A 20,636-nucleotide genomic window follows, 5' to 3' on the forward strand; every position below is an offset into this window, starting at 1 on the left:
CATAAATGAATCCATATAATCAAAAGGATAAATTCCCTTACTTGTAAGAATTTCTCTTTAGTTTGAATTTTATTCCTTGTTTGAATTTCCTCTCGAGTAAGAATTCCCTCTTTAATCAGAATTTTATCTTTTATCAGAATTTTCTCTTTCATTAGAATTTCATTCGTTATTTGAATTTTCTTTCTCATTAGAATTTCATCTTTAGTTAGAATTTCTTCATTAATTTCCTCTTTACTTCGAATTTTCTCTTTACTTTGAATTATCTCTTTTTCATCTGAATTTCCTCTAGTTAGAATTTCCTCTTTTGGAAAGAATGAATTAAGATTTGGAAAAGAGCCCGTGGAGCTTAGATTTGATTCGAGGTCGGCCAGTGGTGTTCCCATAAACTTGTAAGAATCTAGAAACCTAATACGAGTTAAAAGTTTTGTGAATATCATTTTTGTAAATGAAATATACTTTTGACTTGTGTTTGTTATGGCAGAAATATTCCCTGGTGTTTTTGAAAGTTCATTTATAAATAGATGTGTATCATAGTTGGTGCTGTTGTGAAGAAAGACTGGAATAAAAGAAGGAAATTTATAATTAAGATTACAACAGGAATGAGCAGGACCTCTATATTTACCAGTTAGATGACAATGATCCCTAACTTTAGACTCCTCAATTTCCTCCTCACAAATATGACAATGATCCCTAACTTTAGACTCCTCAATTTCCTCCTCACAAATATTTCCTTTGTTGTTTCTAAATTCTAATTTTTCTTCTTCGGTTAATTTCATCGGTTCATTTGTTTCTTTCATTAATTTAGTTGGTCTTGTACAATCCTTTTCTGATCGTTTTACAAACTCTTGTGAAGCTTTTTTTCCACTATAATGTTCAAGTTTATTATACTTTTCTCCAACAGATGATTTGATATAATAACAGAAACCACAAGGAATATGTTTTTGATATTTATTTGTATATGATTCTTTTGGATTAGGAGAAGCAATATTTATCTTTTTAAGGATACATTCAAAATCAGCGTATATCACAAATGGGTGCATGATAGATTTATTATAATCTTCAAAATAAATCTTTTCACCAGGTTTAGACATTGTAATTACAGTTGATTTATGATAACTACAATATTTTGAATGTTGTTCTAATCGTTCTTTTGTATGAAATGAATTAAGACATCGCTTACAAGGATATTTTCTATTTGCTGTTCTGAATACCTGAGAAGAGATTAATCTTGATAAATTATTTATGTATGTATAATGTGAATTGTTCCCAACACTAAAATATAAAAGATCAATGTGTGTTTCTTCATTTTTATTGATGTTTGAAATTTTTAATACCTCAACTTTATTCTCTCTAGTTAATCCATATACATTAATAGAAAGGTTATTCTTTTTCTCAAATTTAGGAATATCTGTTCGTGGCATTGGGAATTTAAAATATTTAATGTCCAAGGTATTCTCATATTTCATATATTGTTTTACTCTTTCTGAATTACAATTTGGTGGATGGAAGTGAGCAAGAACAGACCAGAGAAAACATTTATTATCATTGTTCTTAATATTAACAACTGCCTTCTTTAGTTTTATTTTTTTAGATAATTCAATATAAGAAGAAGTTTAAGAGGGTTTGATTTTAGAATGTGTATATCTAAAAAGTTTTTTTTTTTAATATTAAATCCACTTCCTACCACTGTATTATCAACTTCCTCCTCTTGTCTTGATAGTTCTTCATAAACCCCACTATTCAAAAAATCTTGAAGTGATGTTATAAAATGAAGATCTGTTCTCATAGAAGGAGTTTGTTCTTCATCTTGTCTTTCCATATTCATTTTTACTCCCATATAAAACTTTAAAGTTTTCATTTCTTTTAATGACTTTTTAATAACTTTTTGAACATCAGGTTTCACTATTTCAATTGATTCAGCTATTGATGATGGACCGGGTTCTCCAAATTGAAAAATCCTTATTTTTATATTCCCTTTAAAGGCCCCATCTGTGTTTTCAATATAAGAGTCTCTCTTTACCTTAAACTCATTTTTCTTGTGTTTTTGTGATTGAAGGTGATTCTTTTAACTACTCTTCAAAACATCCTTTGAGCAGATATCACAATGTTTTCTTTCCAACTCAAGAGGAGATATTTGATGAAATAGATTAAATGTGTGTTTGTTGGTTCGAAGGTGTTTTTTATAATGTTTATATTCGTGATTACAAACATCGCAGTACGTAGTATTCACCATATTTATACAATAAAACTTTACTTAAACTATAATTTTCTTGATGAAAATTTCGTTTAATTTATAGGTGCATTTGTGCTTAAAACCATTTTATCCTCCAACTTTTTTCACTTAATAAATACAATGTTTCATGACACAAAAGACAAGTTTCAATCAATCTCTTCATTTGTAAAAGATACTGAGAAATATGTCAAGGATGTAAAATTGAACAAAGATAAATATCACAACTATTGGATAAAAACAATTATGGAAAAGAATATGAGTTCTTCAATTTCCTTCAGTGGAAGGGCTTTAAGTATACCTGGAAGAACATCAATTAAAGTATCTCGAACAAAAGTTTCTCCTCTCCTTCTGGCAATATATTCAAAACTAGAAAAAGCAAAGAAACAAGAAAAAGTATCAAAAAATAAAAACCTTATGGATGAAGCTTAAGAAAGAAAAGATAAGACCATCTGTAATATGCAAGGACAAATTTGTATTTTTTTCAACAACCCGAAAGATGTAAATCCTGATGAAATAAAGGATGTTAATATATCAGGTGAAATGACATTTTGTCCAATAGTAGTTAAGGATAATTTTAAAATCACCTTCAATATAAAAAATGTTGTCGTTGAATCTGCTAATGAAAAAATGTATAAAGATATCGATGGTTATATTGTTAAATATGAGTCGATACTCAACTGAAAGTGCAGATAAATTTCAGTTTAAGTAGAGTTTTACTTTTATAAATATGCTCGACTTCCCTGATTCTCCATATGACATATTTGAGAATTGTCCTGCGTGTGATGGAGTGGGATTAAATAGAGTCAAAAGCCTATTAACAATGGATATTCTGTGATTATCTTCTAATTAATGATAATAAAAAATTTAAAGAGGAAAATAATTCTTTTAGATTTACACCAAAAATGAATTACTTTACAAGATTGATTAGAGAAATGAATGTAAAGTATGAGGATGATAACACACCTTTCCTTACAAGGGAAGAAACTGAACGTATAAGAGAAATGTTTAAAGGATTGTTGTTGTATATTATTCATGGATGTAATTTTCAGGGAAATATCAACACAAGATATTGTATAAATAAAATAGTGGATTATCTTGAAATTAAACCTGAACTTAGGATAAAATATAGAGTTTCTAAAAAAAACAATAATAAATTAAATAACCTGTTTTCCAAATATATAAATGAATGATTTTTTACCCATTTGGGAAAATAAGATAAAATTTAACAATCATAAAAATCTTCCAAATTCATTAAGATGACATTAAGATGTCTCATCCGAATGACGCAAGCGGATGCGGAAAAACCTGCTAACTTTTGAAGATGCTCCTGACTCCCAACTTTTTAGATTATGATAATTTAATAATTTTCACAAAGTCGAGTTTTCAACCAGAGTATCAACTACTCTCACAAGGTTTTAATGCTGGTCTTCAAAAAGAAGATATAATCGGTTTATTTAAACTTCAAAAAAACCTAAATGATTGTAACATTGAAGATATGATTCAACTATTTTGTGAAACACAGAGATGTAAAAAGAAATCAAAACCGATAACTTGTATTCTTCGTGATAATACGGATGATATACCGTCTCCCCAAGATTTAGATAAATCAAAAAAGAACCTCGTTATCTTTGATGATTGTGTTAATGAGAGAAACCAAATTGTAATGGACAGTTACAACACAAGAGGGAGACATTCTTCTTGTAATTGTATTTATCTGAGTCAATCATAATTTCAACTTCCTCGTCATTCCATCAGAAACAATGCTAATACTTTTATTTTATTCAAGTTAAATTCAAGAGATATAAATAATTTTTGGAGAGATAATTGTTCTACATTATGCAGTGAAAAAGAATTTGCAGATGACATGAAGCACACGACTGAAAAATATAAATATATTATTGTGAAACAAGATGAGATATCAAATGATATTTTCCAATAAATAAATGGATGCGAAAGAAAGAGCAAGAAGATTTAAGGAATACCAAAAGTTGGTTTCAAAAGTTGCAAAACAACAGGGAGACAGAAAGAATAAACGCAGACAGAAACTAACGGGTGAAGAAGCATTTGAAAGAAAACAAGAGAAAATTTTTAAACCACTTTTAAAAACTTCCCAAGAAAAAAAATTAAAGATGTTTCCACAGTTCCCACAGTGGAATGTACTCCTAAAAAACTTCAAATGTTAAAAGATTTTGATCAAATGACGGAGGAAGAATTAGAGCATATAGGGGAATTAGAATATGATGACGAAGGATTATTTCAACAAATGGAAGAGATGAATCGCCTCCCTGCTTATATTGTGAATGCTCTTCAAAACAATGAATATTCAGCGGAATCAAAAAACAAAGCAGGACTCATTCCAACAAAACAACCAGCAATATTTCATCTTGTTCAAGAAAAGGTGTTGATATTTAATGATGAATTAAGGTTATTGAGGTCTGCTCAACCCCCTGTTAAACTAACCCCCAGATTAATGTTTCTTCTCACAAAAGATGGAAGACAAGTTTCAACTGTGAGGAATGAATCAAAGTATTTTGATAAACCATTGGATAAGGAAAATAATGCTGATAGAGTACATATTGATCTGTTGAACTCTGTTGATTATAGGGTTAGTCTTTCTGGTAAACGGAGCAAGAATGAGAAGGAGAAACACATTATTCAGGCTTTAAATAGGCTTGGTTCAGGAATTAGTTTTCTTCCAAATGACCCATCGCGAATAGTTAATCGATTGTTATTGGTGTTAGGTAGTAAGAAGGCTGGAAATAACATTTGTTTTCATGAAGCATCAGCCATTTTAGACCAGTTGATGAACATGAAAATAAGTAATAAATCTCAATATAAAGACATTTTATCTCATATTAAATAAGATGAGAAGCACAATCTTGAGTTTTAATTTCACAAGCGACCACACATCTTCATTTCCATACCCCCTACAACTTGACCCAACAAAAGAATATGAGTCATCTTTGTTGTTCATGGAAACTTATAATACCTTATTTAATATAACTGATAAAAATGACAAGTTTAGTTATAATCCGGGAAGTGGATACAAAATGATAACAGTCTCACCCGGATCACATGAGATTTATCAAATATCTTCTGAAATTGCTCGTCTTATGAAAGAACAGGATGATGAACCAAAAAATATTGTTATAGACATTCAAAAACATACTTCAAAATCTATGATTAAACTTAAAAATAACTACAAGGTTGATTTCACAATAGATAATTCATTTAGAGTATTTACCAACTCTAGGGAGGGATTGAGAGTGCAATTAAAATCCCCTCCAAGAATCACACTCTCTTCGTCAGGCAAGGTGAGCATGAATCTCCACATGTGATCAAAGAACCACACACTTGCAGCTCCTATACATGGTGCATTAATGTTGACGAAGTTAACAACAAAATCTTCAAACCTTACCTTTACATGTAACAAACGACCCAAACTGACTTCATTTACAAGTATTTCAGGTTTCACAATTGATGAAAAGAGGATAGCCACTCTGCAAGATGTATCGGTGAGGTGACTGAGAAAAGCCAATCCTTGCCATTGATTTTCCCATCGGAAGGCAGCCTCTTGGGTTGTGTGGGTCTCCGTTAGATTTTGCAGTCTTTTTTTTGTAGTCTTGGGTAGGTCTTTTTGTGGGTTTTGTAGTCTTTCCACTGCTTTAAAGTAGTTTCAACTTTTTTTTCCGACTGTGCAAACTTTGCTCAAGGAACTCTAATATTTCATGGCCAGAAATACACGAATGATGCCCTGAGGGCAGCTCCGATTCAATGCCCATTAATGATCCTCGATCCCTTCCCCAGTCACTGATGCTCTCCTCATCTTTGCTGTCTGGGAGCTCATGGTCTTTCTCCTTTGGTACATCTTCAACGTATGACAAAATGTATACCTTGTCGTCACTTGAAACTGACTTTGCACCTTCTCCTGATGACACAGATGAACACTCCATTGGTATTAACGAAGCAGTCCTTGCTTCACCGCTTGGCAAAGCTATTGTGATTGAAGACGCTTCGATGGTAAGGACAGGGAGATCATCCGTTTGATGTGCTACGATAGAACTGTGCTCGACTTCACTGTCTACATCTACCATGAACGTCGCGGCAGCACTCGAGACCTCGGTCAGTGCAGGTAATGCCTTTGTCGCTCGTAAGACCGGTACCTTCTGCCTGTCTGTCACAACAAGAAGGGGTTCTGCAGTGTCTTTTGAAGCTTCAGTGGTGGTCCTTTCATGCAGAACTGCTGCCTTGGAGGCATCAATCATTGAATTATGATGAATCCTCATTTCAGTTGTTGTTGGTTTGTCTGGATGTACTGTGTTAGCGACAGACATCTCTGTGGTATCACCTGACTGACCTGTCAGTAAAATGAGACAGAGTCATTCTTCTTTACCATGCCAGGCTTGTTCATGGATGATCCATCGTTGTGTTCACTCAACAGGTCTTTGGGTGCATCTGGCAGCAAAGACTTCCCATGATCTGTAACTTCAGGAATAACATCTTCCTCTTCTTCCATTTGTACCAATTGGGTCACAATTTTTGTCTCCTCCAAAACACTTGACCTTCGGATCGCTTCAAGTCCTCGTCAGCTGCGTCTTCAACGTCAGTTCGATCAGCAGTCCCTTTTTCTTCTGTTTCTGATTTTCTCTTCTGCGCTCTCTTCCCCTTCCCTACCCTCACTGTCTGCCATTGATCTTCAGCAGAAGAAGGGCCAGGATGAGAAGATGATGCAGAAGCTTCTGGAGTGACACCTGTCTTTTCCTTCGGCTTGTAAGGGTACTGAGGAGTAGATACTTATTTTTAAGATAGTGGGGCAGTCTGCTCTCATTGAATCATTTGCCTTAAGGCCCTGTCACACCTTGATGTTTTAGCCAGCGTATGCCGACATATGAAAAATTTGGCGAATACGCTGGCACACGTCGAATACGTTATGGGTAAGTTTTGTATACGTTAAGAGCACGCTGAAGCACGCTGGCATACATCGTAGTACGCCGAGCTCGTCGACAAATTTTAAGCATGCTCAAAATTTTGATGTATGCCAGCGTATGACTCACACGTTCCGCATTCGCTGGCCATAAGTTGTCGGCATGTTATGCGATCATTGACACACGTCGACACACGTCGACACAATTTGAGGTAATGTCTAGCGTACCCGAAACTTATTTCTAACCTATGAGTAATGTGCTTTGAACCTATGTGTAACATATCTCCAATGCATATTGACGTATGTAGACTATTTGACGTCTTCCGGACGACCACAGAACTTGCGAAACGTGTTTCTAACTTACAGCTACCGTATAATGGCGTATTGTTTGCGTTGAGGGTAATTGGTATGTAAAAATGGGGTTCACAGGAGGAACCCGTCAGTGTTCCAGAGTCCATGTTGAGTAGATGTCCATGTCAGTAGTATCAGTAGTTGTAGTTTTGGATTTGGATGAGTCAACAGACGTAAGCCATTTGTCGCAGTTCAGTGTGATTGCAAGATATGCTGCTGGTGATACACTGCGTGAAGAAAGTCTTGCTGTTCTGCCAATAAAAGGGTCCACAAGAGGTGAGTATTTATTCAAGTCTTTCATGGAGTTCGCTCAAGAAAAAAATCTACCTCTGGATAAACTTATCTCAGTGTGTACTGATGGTGCTCCGTGTATGGTGGGAAAAAAACAAAGGATTTGTGGCGCTTCTCCGTGAACATGAAAATAGACCCATCCTAAGTTTCCATTGCATTCTACACCAGGAGGCACTTTGTGCTCAGATGTGTGATGGGCAGCTTGGCGAAGTGATGTCGCTGGTCATTCGTGTGATCAACTTTATTGTTGCCCGAGCCTTAAATGGTCGCCAGTTTAAAACACTGCTGGATGAAGTTGGAAATAACTATCACGGTCTGCTTTTGCACAGCAATGTGCGTTGGTTGTCAAGAGGGAAGGTGCTTAGCCGTTTTGCGGCTTGCCTGAACGAAATCCGGACTTTCCTTGAAATGAAAGGGATTGAGCATCCTGAGATTGCCGAAACTGAGTGGCTCCTCAAGTTTTACTATCTCGTGGATATGACTGAACATCTGAACGAGCTCAACGTGAAAATGCAAGGCATTGGAAATACAGTGTTATCCCTTCAACAAGCCGTGTTTGCTTTTGAAAACAAGCTGGAGCTCTTTATCATGGATCTTGAAACAGGTCGTTTACTACATTTTGAAAAACTGAGACAATTTAAAGATACATGCACAGCAAGTGAGCCCACTCAAAACTTTGATCTCCACCAGTTAGCTGGCTTCACATCCAGTCTCCTACAGTCATTCAAAGCACGTTTTGGAGAATTTCGTGAGCACACTCGTCTTTTTAACTTCATCACCCATCCAAACGAGTGTTCACTGAACACAGCCGACCTGAGTTACATTCCTGGTGTCTCCGTCAGAGATTTTGAAGCAGAAGTGGCTGACCTGAAGGCCTCAGACATGTGGGTGAATAAGTTCAAGTCACTGAATGAAGATTTGGAAAGAATCGCACGACAGAAAGCAGAGTTGGCGAGCAAGCACATGTGGACAGAAATGAAAAAACTTCAACCCGAAGACGAGCTGATTATCAAAACTTGGAACGCGCTTCCTGTCACATACCTCACACTGCAGCGTGTGAGTATTGCTGTATTGACCTTGTTTGGATCTACGTATGCATGTGAGCAGTCATTCTCACATCTCAAAAACATCAAGTCCAACCTACGATCACGTCTAACGGATGAAAGCCTCAACGCTTGCATGAAGCTTAACCTCACCAAGTACCAACCAGACTACAAAGCCATCAGCAAATCCATGCAGCACCAGAAGTCCCATTAATGGTGAGTATTATAACAACATTATTTAAAATAATAAATTCAGAGGCTTATTATACTCACATTTAGTTGAATTCAGTCTTAAAATATATTATATGGCTCTCACTGAAATAGATTTCCAAATATTTTGCTTTAATGGCTCTCTGAGTCAAAAACGTTCCCGACCCCTGAGTTAGACTATCGTTGGGCATAGGTTGTGAACATCGACAACACGCTAAGCATTCGTTGGTATAAGTTATCTATAAGTTATCGAAACGTTCTGTGTACGTTACTATTACGTTATGCATACGTCCAACTTGTTATGAATACGCCCAAAACTGAAAAAACATCAATAGTTCAGCGTACGCCAGCGTTTTACATTCATTTTGATATGTTGCCATATGCTGGCTAAAACGTCAAGGTGTGACAGGACCCTCACATACAAAACAACAAGGCTCATTTGTCATATAAAATATCTTGTAACTCTTCCCTTCAAAATAAATAACAAAAAATCGCTCACATTTCTGTCATTTCTCAACTCGATTGAGACCTGTCTTTTGAAAGACAGGGTATAACGTAAAGGCCCTGTCACACCTTGACGTTTTAGCTAGCGTATGCCGACGTATGAAAAATTTGGCGAATACATTATGGGTAAGTTTTGTATACGTTAAGAGCACGCTGAAGCACGCTGGCATACGTCGTAGTACGCCGAGCTCGTCGACAAATTTTAAGCAGGCTCAAAATTTTTCGACGTATGCCAGCTCACATGTTCCATATACGCTGGCCATAAGTTGGAGGCACGTGATGCGATCGTTGACACACGTCGACACACGTTACTTGTCAGTTACTCACAAGTCGAAACACGTCGAGGTAATGTTTCGCGTACCAAAACTTATTTCTAACCTATGAGTAACGTGCTTTGAACCTATGTGTAACGTATCTCCAACGCATATTGACATATGAAACGTATTTGACGTCTTCCGGACGACCACTTACTTACTGAACGTGTTTCTAACTTACAGCTACCGTATAATGGCGTATTGGCAGCGTTTAGGGGAATTGGTATATAAAAATGGGCTTCACAGGAGGAACCCGTCAGTGTTCCAGACTCCATGGTTTTTTTTTACACTTTTACAACATCATCAACATGAACAACAGTAATTAGAATATGAATAATACCAAACTGCCACATGTGTTTACTACTTCGGAAAATACGAGTACTGTATATCAAAACTTTTAACCTGCCCCCACCCCTCCCACCTTTCACATTCTCCAAAAAATACTTTCCTTGTATCCATTGTGACAGCATCTCCACCATATCTTGTTTCCCTTTCCACATTCCTCCCAAACCTCACCTCCTTTATAATAATCCTTCCTTCTGCTTCCTTTCTCATTTTTTATTTCTTATTTTATCCCTCCCGACCACCAAATAATATTTGGTCCTGACTACTTGAAAAACATAGTGAAACATTTTCACCACATGGTTAACCTCCTTGTGTTCCTCACCAATGCTTTCAGGAGATCCATGTCCACAGCCAGGGCAGTTACGGATGGAAGACCTTGGAAAGTGCACACCATCTCAGCACATTGACTATTTTGAAGGAAGCACTGTGGGCTTCACCCTCTCAATCACCATACTTTTTCTCTTCCCAATCAGTAAGCTCCCACAACTCATTCCATTTTGCTTACATTCTGATATTTCATTAGCAGGCTCAGCCAGCATATTTTGGAATACTTTCAATGATTTCTCACTGTGAAACTAATAATTGTGCAACCACATCTGTGATTTCTCTCGTTAGGGGGGTCTTTGTTTAATTGTGGAAAGGCATTTACAAGCGATCCTGGGATATCTTGATATTGAGAAAATACGAAGACACTTAAGTTCATTTATCCACTTGTAATAGACGTATAACTTTACATCTTGGCTAACTTACCATATCTGTGAGCAGTTTCTTTTGGAGCATTGCTTCTCTCTTCGTATCATCAAAAGAAGAGTTTGCAGAAGCTGCAGAAAAAGACAGAGCGCAGTGTGGAGCAATCGGAATGCATTCAAGGTTGGACCGTTTACCATCACCTTCATAGATGATAAAGGTTCCCACAAACCATGCTGTTAAATCAGGTTTTAACTTGATGTCACAGAACATACACTGGTTTACAGTAAGGATAAAGGTTTCCACTTGTATTCTATGATATATAGTTGATGCTAAGCACGTTTCAGGTAACTGGCAACATGATCTGATATTCAAATATTGGTAATTCAGACTCAGTTATGTTATATGATACAGCCTTGGTGATATTTCAGTGATCAAAGCAAAATAATATCAAAGTGAGTTATTGTTTCTGTTGGCTAGTTTCTATTGGCTAGTTGTATGTATCACCAACATTTTCACATCAGATCAACAACAAAGTAATGATAACACTGTTTTCCCAGTTATCTCAGTTTGAGCATGAATAGAATAGAGGATGAAAATCTGAAGATATCCCCATGAAAATAAACATCTCAAAACATTAATGGACATCTCTAAACATTTCCAAGATGAACACAACTCTTCATCATTTGAAAGGCAGTTATATAGGATACTAGATGACCGGTGAACCCGATCAGTTCCCGTTCTGACCGGTTGATGAAAAAAAACAGACAACATTTTAATATCATTTCGTGGTCAAACTTTAACTTGAAGAAAATTTGAGTATTTACCTCAGGAGTCATTGTTTGGCCAACCGGTTTCTCAAAGTGTATCAACACATTCTCCATGGTTTGTCCTTGCGCTTTATGGATCGTCATACCAAAACATGACTGAGTCTGGAGTTTTTTTTTTTTTAATAAAAAAATTGTCATTGCCCGATTTGAATGAAACTTGATACTGCACACCGCAGGTGAATGGTGAGTAAGGTGGCCCTAAAATTTTTGTGCTATCGTGTACCGTTTTGGCTGTATTTTGGGAATATATATATATATATATGTATATACGGTAGTCCCTCGTTTATCGTGGGGGTTACGTTCCAGAACCCGCTGCGATAGACTAAAATCCGCGAAGTAGTGACCATATGTTTATTTTATTATTTATATATATTTTAAAGCTTTATGACCCTCCCCACACTCTTATTAACCTTTCCCACACTCTTATTAACCTTTCCCATACTCTTATAAACATTTCCTATACTCTTAAACACTTTTTACACTCTGAAACATACATAATTTTTACAACATATAAAATTCGAGAACGTTTGGGCGGCATTGTAGGGGTTGAAATAAATTAAAAACTTTCACGGATAATTCATACAAACACAACACCGCAGAGTAACACTACGAGTAGCGATCGCACGTCGATGTGAAATGGACAAGACGAGATGCTGAATGCATGCTATGCGCTGGAGATGCAGAGAATGATGCTACGGTCGCTGAGCCAATCAGAACCCAGGATACAGAACACCATGCTCTGGTTGGTCGCCTCCCATCCATCAGCCAATAGCGTGCCGTGTACGATCTCACGTGGGTAAACCAGCGCGAGTGGAAGTGGCCGCATCTGCGTTTTCCATACACACGACTTTGTCTACTCTTCTACTGCACACTATGTACAGTATTTTATTTCTTGTAATATGTTTTAATTATTTTTTTACATTTTTTCATTTTTTTGGCAAGAAAATGCTTATTTTACCATAAAAATAATTAAAGTAACAAATATATAAAAATACATTTATACCGCAAAATCCCATGATATAAAATTATATATGTAAGAGTTAAAAATCCCCGATACAGTGAGACCGCGAAAGGTGAACTGCCATATGGCGAGGGACAATGATATATATATATATATATATATATATTTATATATATATATATATATATATATATATATATATATATATATATATATATATATATATATTGTTACGGTATTCGCGCCCGCCGGCGTGCTGACGGCCACGTAACTCGAATCGCGGCACGTCGCCCACCGGACGGACAATCCAGTCGTGACCCTCTCGGACTAACGCCGGGAACCAGTCACGGGTGGACCTTTCGGTCTCACCGCGATCGAGCCAATCAGCCCCCGCGTGGGATAGGGTTGCTCGCCAAATTCGACCTACCTAAGTACCCACGCGGAGGGTAGACCGGGCGATCGCACCTCGCCGCAGGTCGACTTCGGACACGGGCCACTTAAGCGACCCGTTCCGTACTATCGGGATAACCGAGCGGTGTTATCGTCGACCTCGACGGTTCGATTAATTATCGGGCGTATTCAGCCCACTACCAACCCTTTACGTGAAGCAAGATGAGGATTCAATGGGAGAAATGACGAAGCGAAGCGGGAAACAGTTCAACACAAAGCACATTTATTCGCGGCACACGGGAAGCACACATATTCAATTCCACCAAAAGCACACAAAAAAGAAAAACACAATTCAATTTACACAAAAAGCAAATATAAAAGCGAAAACACAATGCAGAGCTAATACCGACTACCGAGCACACGGCAACACTTATACAATTTTACTTCACAGACGGCGCCGACAACACATACCCAAAACCAAGGAAAAGAAATACCCTCAAGGATGAGGCGGGCCTGAGGCCGAGACCGGGTCGCGCCTACCCGTCTGGTGATGAGACGCGGAGCGGCGATGGCGCCTCAACTCCGCGGGCCTCGCGGACAGTGTCTGGTAGGGGGTGGGAAGGGGGCCCCCTTGGTCGCACTATCTCAGCGCGGGGGGAAACAGGAGGGGGTTGCTGATGCTCGGGGTATAGAGGATCTTTATTATCCCGCGACGAGCGTCTCCACCTCGGCCAGGTCGCGCTGTCGGCCTCCCTCGGGTGCAGCTCCCTGCACGACGCGAGCACCCCCTCGTCTGGTGTCGCCGCCTTTCCACAGCTCCGTCCCCTCCGTTCCGACTCCAACGCACACGACGAGCAGCTCCACCGCCCGCGAAGTCTTGACTCTCTGTTTCCGACTCTCCTACTCTCCTACTCTCCGCCTCTGGACTCTCCTGGACTGACGAACACGGTCCTTTTATCCCCCCCGTAGCCTCGCCCTCTCATCCTTGACCCCCTCCCTTCGACCTTTCACCTCGCTCCCCATTGGCCCGAGAAAAAGTGGGCGTGAAGGCTTTTTGATCCATAAATTTGCATATATCGATCGCCCTGGGGGCGGGGCCAATTCGCCCCTCGCTCACCGATTGGACGGCAAAAAGTGGGCGTGTGTCGTTTTTGATCCGTTTTTGAAGCACAAAATCCGTGATTTTGTACACGCTGTTCGGCGCGCGCCCTGCACGAGTCCAACACCGGTACCCACAGGCGGCGCAAGAACGGTGGCGATGCGACGGTTGCGAGGTGTGACGTGAAGGTCGTGGCGGTTGTGGTGGTGGTTGATGTTGTGGTTGTGGTGGTAACAATGGCGGTTGGTCCAAAATAAAGATAGTAAAAGAAAAACGGCTATCCTGAAGAGTCGCAGCACGCATAAATGACATGTATTCCCACTAGACAACGGGTTCGGGCCTAACTACACATGTACTTACCGAGATACCTCACCTAAGGGACCTGAATGGTGGTTTGCGAATTTGGTAACCACAACACTACCCCCTCCCCTTTTTACAGACTCGTCCCGAGTCGTCAAATTTTCGTGTGCCATCATGTGTAGTTTTCCCCTAGTACATTTTACCTACGGATCCCTGAGTGCGACATTCATGGTATTCGTGTCCCCAAAATAAATAACCTGAGGGCTGCGTAACTACCTAAACAAACTCACTCACACGGACGACTTAAATAAAATTGCCGGCGCTAGGACAGACATGCCGGGGGCGCACTCATATTTACAGTACATCTTAACCTTAACTTACAAATTTTACACTAAACCATGGCCCAGGATCACTGAACTCTGCAAAAGAAAAGCAGTTAGCAGGGAGCCAGGCTGCTCGCATGCAGTCTCTGGCTCAAACAATGCAGGTGACAGGGAACGTGGCTGGCTGCTCACACGCAGTCCAAGGCCTTCCCTTTTGAACTGAACTCAGTGAACCACAACGGTGCATGGGCTGCACAACGCAGTCTCCGTGCCAGCTCAAGTGGCACACGCAATGAGCACAACGAATGGATGGATGGACACAAACACGGTGCACGGGCCGCCACTGCAGGCCCGTGTTGTAGCTGCCAACAGGGCAGTTCTCGCAGCTTGCAAACTGTTGCCTTGCGGATCCTGGCGCACATGGAAATGAACAGGGGGGGCAAAGCAAAAATTGAACGGGGCTGGTGAACGTGGGCAGTGGGCATGGCATGGCAAAGGCAGCAGGCAAACACAGCCCGCAGAAGAAGGCCGCTGCAGGCAAACACAGCCCGCAGAAGAAGACCGTTGCAGGCAAACACAGCCGGCAGATGAACTGGCCGGCACAGGCCTTGAAGTACAGCAGCTGCAGACGAAGTGGCCGGCACAGGCCTTGAAGCAAAACACGGCCAGCCGATGGCACAGGCCTTGCAGCAAAACAACAGCTGCCGATGAAGTTGGCCGGCCTCCGCCTTGAAGACAAACACGGCCAGCCGATGAAGTTGGCCAGCCTTTGCCGTTCAGTGGAGGTTGGTGGAGGGAGTGCGGTGGTGCTGGCCACTTGGAAGGCGGGCTCGGACCTACCTACCTGTCTCCCTCCCACCTATCGCCTTTGCCTGTAACTGTACATACCCACTCCCTTAATTTGTCAAACCCCAATTTAGCCCCAACTTATTTTTTTATTGTTTTTATTTTTACTTCCCCTCTATAAATCGTCCCCTAACCCCCTTTATCGTCTTTGTTCGGCTAACCTATCCTGTCACCTAGCCTACTCCCAACCCCTACGTTCCCTTCCCGGAGGGGAATAAGGGAGAGCTAACGTCCTGTGTCGAGGCCCAACTCAAGCCTCAGAATGGCCTCCCCAGAGTTCGGCGATCTATAACCAAAGTGGGTCCAGCGGCCCACAACAACAGCGAGGGGATGGATGGTGCGGAGGGGTACATCTCCTAATCTACCCTATCCATTTAACAGTTAAACTACCCCGGGGCTTTCAACAAGCGCCTCTCGCTTAAACTATTGGTTCTAACAACCCAGATTCCCGTCGCCTGTGTTGGTGTCCTCACAATTTCGGGCCTCGCCCCCCAATTTTCTCTCCGTGCCCTCACACGGTCTCCTGGCTGGGACACGTGGCTCCCTTTGGCAGGCACGACCCTCTGCCGAATCTCCCGCTATGGCACCCCCGGGCACTACACTGCCTCCGAGCCTACCAGCTCCCTAACACCGGGGAGTGCCCCCCATGGCACCTCCCCTGAAACGCACACGTGGCAGGCCGGCCTCCCGGGCCCCTTTCCGAGGGTCACCCGTGCCCACAACACTGCCCACGCGGCTAATGGCGCCCCGGGCCCCCGCACTAAGCAGGCGCACCCGTGCCCACTACTCTATCCCAGCCCCCCATGGGCCCTTGGCCTACCACGGCCGACTAGCCTGGTGCCCGGGGTACCCACTCAGCGATACTCACCTTTCGCAGCCACGCTCCCAAGCCCGTCAACAGGGCTCCTGCACCCCTCCAAATGGGTCTCGAGCATACTTTCCCACCAACAACAAAACGACCTCCATTTTTCAATTTGACTAACCCAGCTAACTCAATCTACACTGACCCCGGGGTCCCTTGGGCGGGAGTCACTCCTCCCCCCAATCACTCATCGCACCATGCATTCCCCATTCACTCCATACACACAGACCCGCTGGCCTCACTCACTCACCAAGCACATGCTTCCACTTCACTCACCAACTCTTCAACACACTCACCGCTGAACTCTGCCATCCTTCTATCTGCACCCCCTAACTAACTCGTGCTCCCGCGTCGTCCCTTAAACTACAGCACGTTCCTTTTAACCTACGTAGCTAAGCTACGTCCCCTCTACACATCCACAAGTCTGTCTCTGTCTCCAAAATAATCCCATTTTATTTCCCAACCTAAATCTGGCTACAATCCCTCTAACTAATCCATTCCACGGACTCCATGAGGACTTACCCCTGCCCCATGAAGTCGGTCTAGCTAAGCTAACCCTTCCCCCTAACTAGTTTCCATCCTGTGCCCAGGTAAGGGGGTCTTTCACCCCTTGCCCAGGAATCCTGTGCACCCGAAAGTGAGGCTTGCTTTTTTTTTTTTTTCATGCGCATCATCAGCGCGGCAACTCGCGCACTTTGCACCTGCCCGTGACGTCATGCAGCTGCACGTGTTCCTCGTCCCTCCTTGGACGGTACCATCCGGCTGGGATACCCCTCCTGCCGGATTCCAACCACACGTGCAGCCATGACGTCACCGTGCGCATAAAAAAAAAACACAAGCCCCACGTCTCGAGGGGTTCCCCACGCGAACACATGTGCTTTGCCCGTTGGAGCTTAACACACACGATCGCGTGGAGAACCCGTCCGGTCCAAATCCATTTACCTGCCTAAACTTTGTCCGTCCGCGGGATCGGCAAATCCACCGCTGGCGTTTCCGGACCGGGACTTCACTCTCGCAAGCGAGCACGTGGCGGTCTCGTGCGTTGCACAGCACGGACCGCGTGCTCACTGCTGGGCGAACCCGGCACGGTCCCCGAAACAACTACAGCCGCTACTCGGCTTTCTCTCCTCTGTCGCCGTCTCCGTCTCCATTCCACACACGCATACCTGCGTGTTACGACGCACACAGTCCACACCATCACATTCACACCGGGAGACGCGGCTGCGTGCTCCCGCATGCCAACCGACATCTCCCTCACATACCGCTCTCTCACACACACGGTCTCCCTTGCACACAGCGACCTTGCACACGGCCGTTCACTCACGCGTGCCTCACTACTCACACAAACCATACTACTCACACACGCGGGGGCACTCAACCGCTGTGCCTCATCCACACACCGTGCCTCACCCATACACGCGGGGGCACTCAACCGCGGTGCCTCATCCATACTCCGTACCTCATCCACACACGGCGTGCTGGGAAGCACGCACTCTGGCACCATCGCCACCGCACCACTCGCACACGGGGTCGCTTCCACACACGGTGCCGCACTCACACCTTGCTCCACACACACAGGGACAACTACACTGGGGATTCGTGTCCCCACAAGGGTCTCCGGGGCCTCTACACCCCCCAAGCTCTCCGTGCACCTGTCCACAGCACTCGTCCCCTCAACCTCGCAAAGGACGACCGAACTCACCTGGTCGTGACTCGCCTCAAGGGGGCAGACTCCCTCCCCTCGTTCCTGGAGGAGGCCATCCAGGTACTCGCACTGGGTCTCTACACGCTCCGCGAGCTCAACCCCATTGTCCTCCACTACCTCTGTGTGTGTGTGTGCGTCACTTACCCCGTCTTCCTCGTGTAGTCTTTCTTCTATTTTTTCTATCTCCCGTGTCTCTGCCAACTCTTCACCCTTTACCTCCCTTGTCTCAACTATTATTTCCGTTGTCGTCATTTCGTGTCTCGTCTCACACGTTTTGGTCTCCCCATTTAATTTCTCCCTTTTGGTCACCGTCGATTCCTCTTTCACGACCCTTGCCCAACACGCCCCCCGAATTATTTTTTTACCCGCCTCCACCGCGGGCCTGTCAGCCGTTGCACCCCCCTCCAGCTCGTTTGCTCCCACACGTGGAGTCGCCATTCCCAGCTCCCTGGTCACGGCCTTCATGCCCGCCTGCAGGCATCGGCCCATGTTCTGCGTCTCACCCCGCAGCTTTTTCATTTCTTCCTTCATGTGCTGTGTATTCACATCCAATTTTTGTGTATTCGCATCCATCGTCGTTTTCACTTCATTTGTATTTGTATCCATCTTTTCTTCCATTTTTTGTGTATTCGCATCCATCCTCGTTTTTACTTCGTCCATTTGCTTGTTCATGTTCGCAATCATCTTCGCTGTCGTTTCCGCATACATTTTTGCCAGCATGGTGAATAGCTGGGTCATGTCGGGTGCGCTTGGGTGAGCCGTTTCGGCAGGGGTCAGGGAAGGGTTTTGCTGGAGAGGGGGGGGGGGGGGAGGTGTCATACACTGCGGCCGCTGCTGCACCCATTTCGGGCTCTGGGTTCAGTTGGGCGAGTCAGTGTTCCTGCACAATCAACATTTCCTGCTCGGGGATTCCATCCTGGACCATGGACTCTACATTACTACACATATACATTTCTAATACCCCCGGCTCCCGCTCGCCTTGAGACGCCATCTTGCTTCTCTTAAAGGGTTAATTTGCTCGCTCGTAATTTGGAGGGAATCGGGGGTCGCTTCTCTCACCCCTGGACCGATTCCCGTGAATTTAATTGGAGACAGGAGAGCCCGTTTTCCTGTTCTCCGATACCAGTGCCGCGAGGAGGGCGATGGATTTGTATCGCACGACCTGACACCAGTGTTGCGGTATTCGCGCCCGCCGGCGTGCTGACGGCCACGTAACTCGAATCGCGGCACGTCGCCCACCGGACGGACAATCCAGTCGTGACCCTCTCGGACTAACGCCGGGAACCAGTCATGGGTGGACCTTTCGGTCTCACCGCGATCGAGCCAATCAGCCCCCGCGTGGGATAGGGTTGCTCGCCAAATTCGACCTACCTAAGTACCCACGCGGAGGGTAGACCGGGCGATCGCACCTCGCCGCAGGTCGACTTCGGACACGGGCCACTTAAGCGACCCGTTCCGTACTATCGGGATAACCGAGCGGTGTTATCGTCGACCTCGACGGTTCGATTAATTATCGGGCGTATTCAGCCCACTACCAACCCTTTACGTGAAGCAAGATGAGGATTCAATGGGAGAAATGACGAAGCGAAGCGGGAAACAGTTCAACACAAAGCACATTTATTCGCGGCACACGGGAAGCACACATATTCAATTCCACCAAAAGCACACAAAAAAGAAAAACACAATTCAATTTACACAAAAAGCAAATATAAAAGCGAAAACACAATGCAGAGCTAATACCGACTACCGAGCACACGGCAACACTTATACAATTTTACTTCACAGACGGCGCCGACAACACATACCCAAAACCAAGGAAAAGAAATACCCTCAAGGATGAGGCGGGCCTGAGGCCGAGACCGGGTCGCGCCTACCCGTCTGGTGATGAGACGCGGAGCGGCGATGGCGCCTCAACTCCGCGGGCCTCGCGGACAGTGTCTGGTAGGGGGTGGGAAAGGGGCCCCCTTGGTCGCACTATCTCAGCGCGGGGGGAAACAGGAGGGGGTTGCTGATGCTCGGGGTATAGAGGATCTTTATTATCCCGCGACGAGCGTCTCCACCTCGGCCAGGTCGCGCTGTCGGCCTCCCTCGGGTGCAGCTCCCTGCACGACGCGAGCACCCCCTCGTCTGGTGTCGCCGCCTTTCCACAGCTCCGTCCCCTCCGTTCCGACTCCAACGCACACGACGAGCAGCTCCACCGCCCGCGAAGTCTTGACTCTCTGTTTCCGACTCTCCTACTCTCCTACTCTCCGCCTCTGGACTCTCCTGGACTGACGAACACGGTCCTTTTATCCCCCCCGTAGCCTCGCCCTCTCATCCTTGACCCCCTCCCTTCGACCTTTCACCTCGCTCCCCATTGGCCCGAGAAAAAGTGGGCGTGAAGGCTTTTTGATCCATAAATTTGCATATATCGATCGC

At 43.6% G+C, this 20,636-nt stretch overlaps 1 protein-coding gene across 5 annotated transcripts in view; it reads left to right on the plus strand.

Annotated features, from left to right (window-relative positions):
* Positions 1 to 20,636, plus strand: part of LOC147015600 (dual oxidase 1-like) — a 171,816-nt gene that overhangs the window by 91,498 nt on the left and 59,682 nt on the right. For all 5 annotated transcript variants that reach the window (XM_085850498.1, XM_085850496.1, XM_085850497.1 and 2 more), the window contains exons 15-16: positions 10,550 to 10,687; positions 10,981 to 11,085. In XM_085850498.1, coding sequence (XP_085706624.1) covers positions 10,550 to 10,687; positions 10,981 to 11,085 — 243 coding nt within the window. The remainder of the gene's footprint in view (positions 1 to 10,549; positions 10,688 to 10,980; positions 11,086 to 20,636) is intronic.

Source organism: Eptatretus burgeri, chromosome 12, assembly GCF_056783735.1.
Source record: "Eptatretus burgeri isolate ZD-2024b chromosome 12, Ebu_testis_v1, whole genome shotgun sequence".
Classification (NCBI taxonomy): domain Eukaryota; kingdom Metazoa; phylum Chordata; class Myxini; order Myxiniformes; family Myxinidae; genus Eptatretus; species Eptatretus burgeri.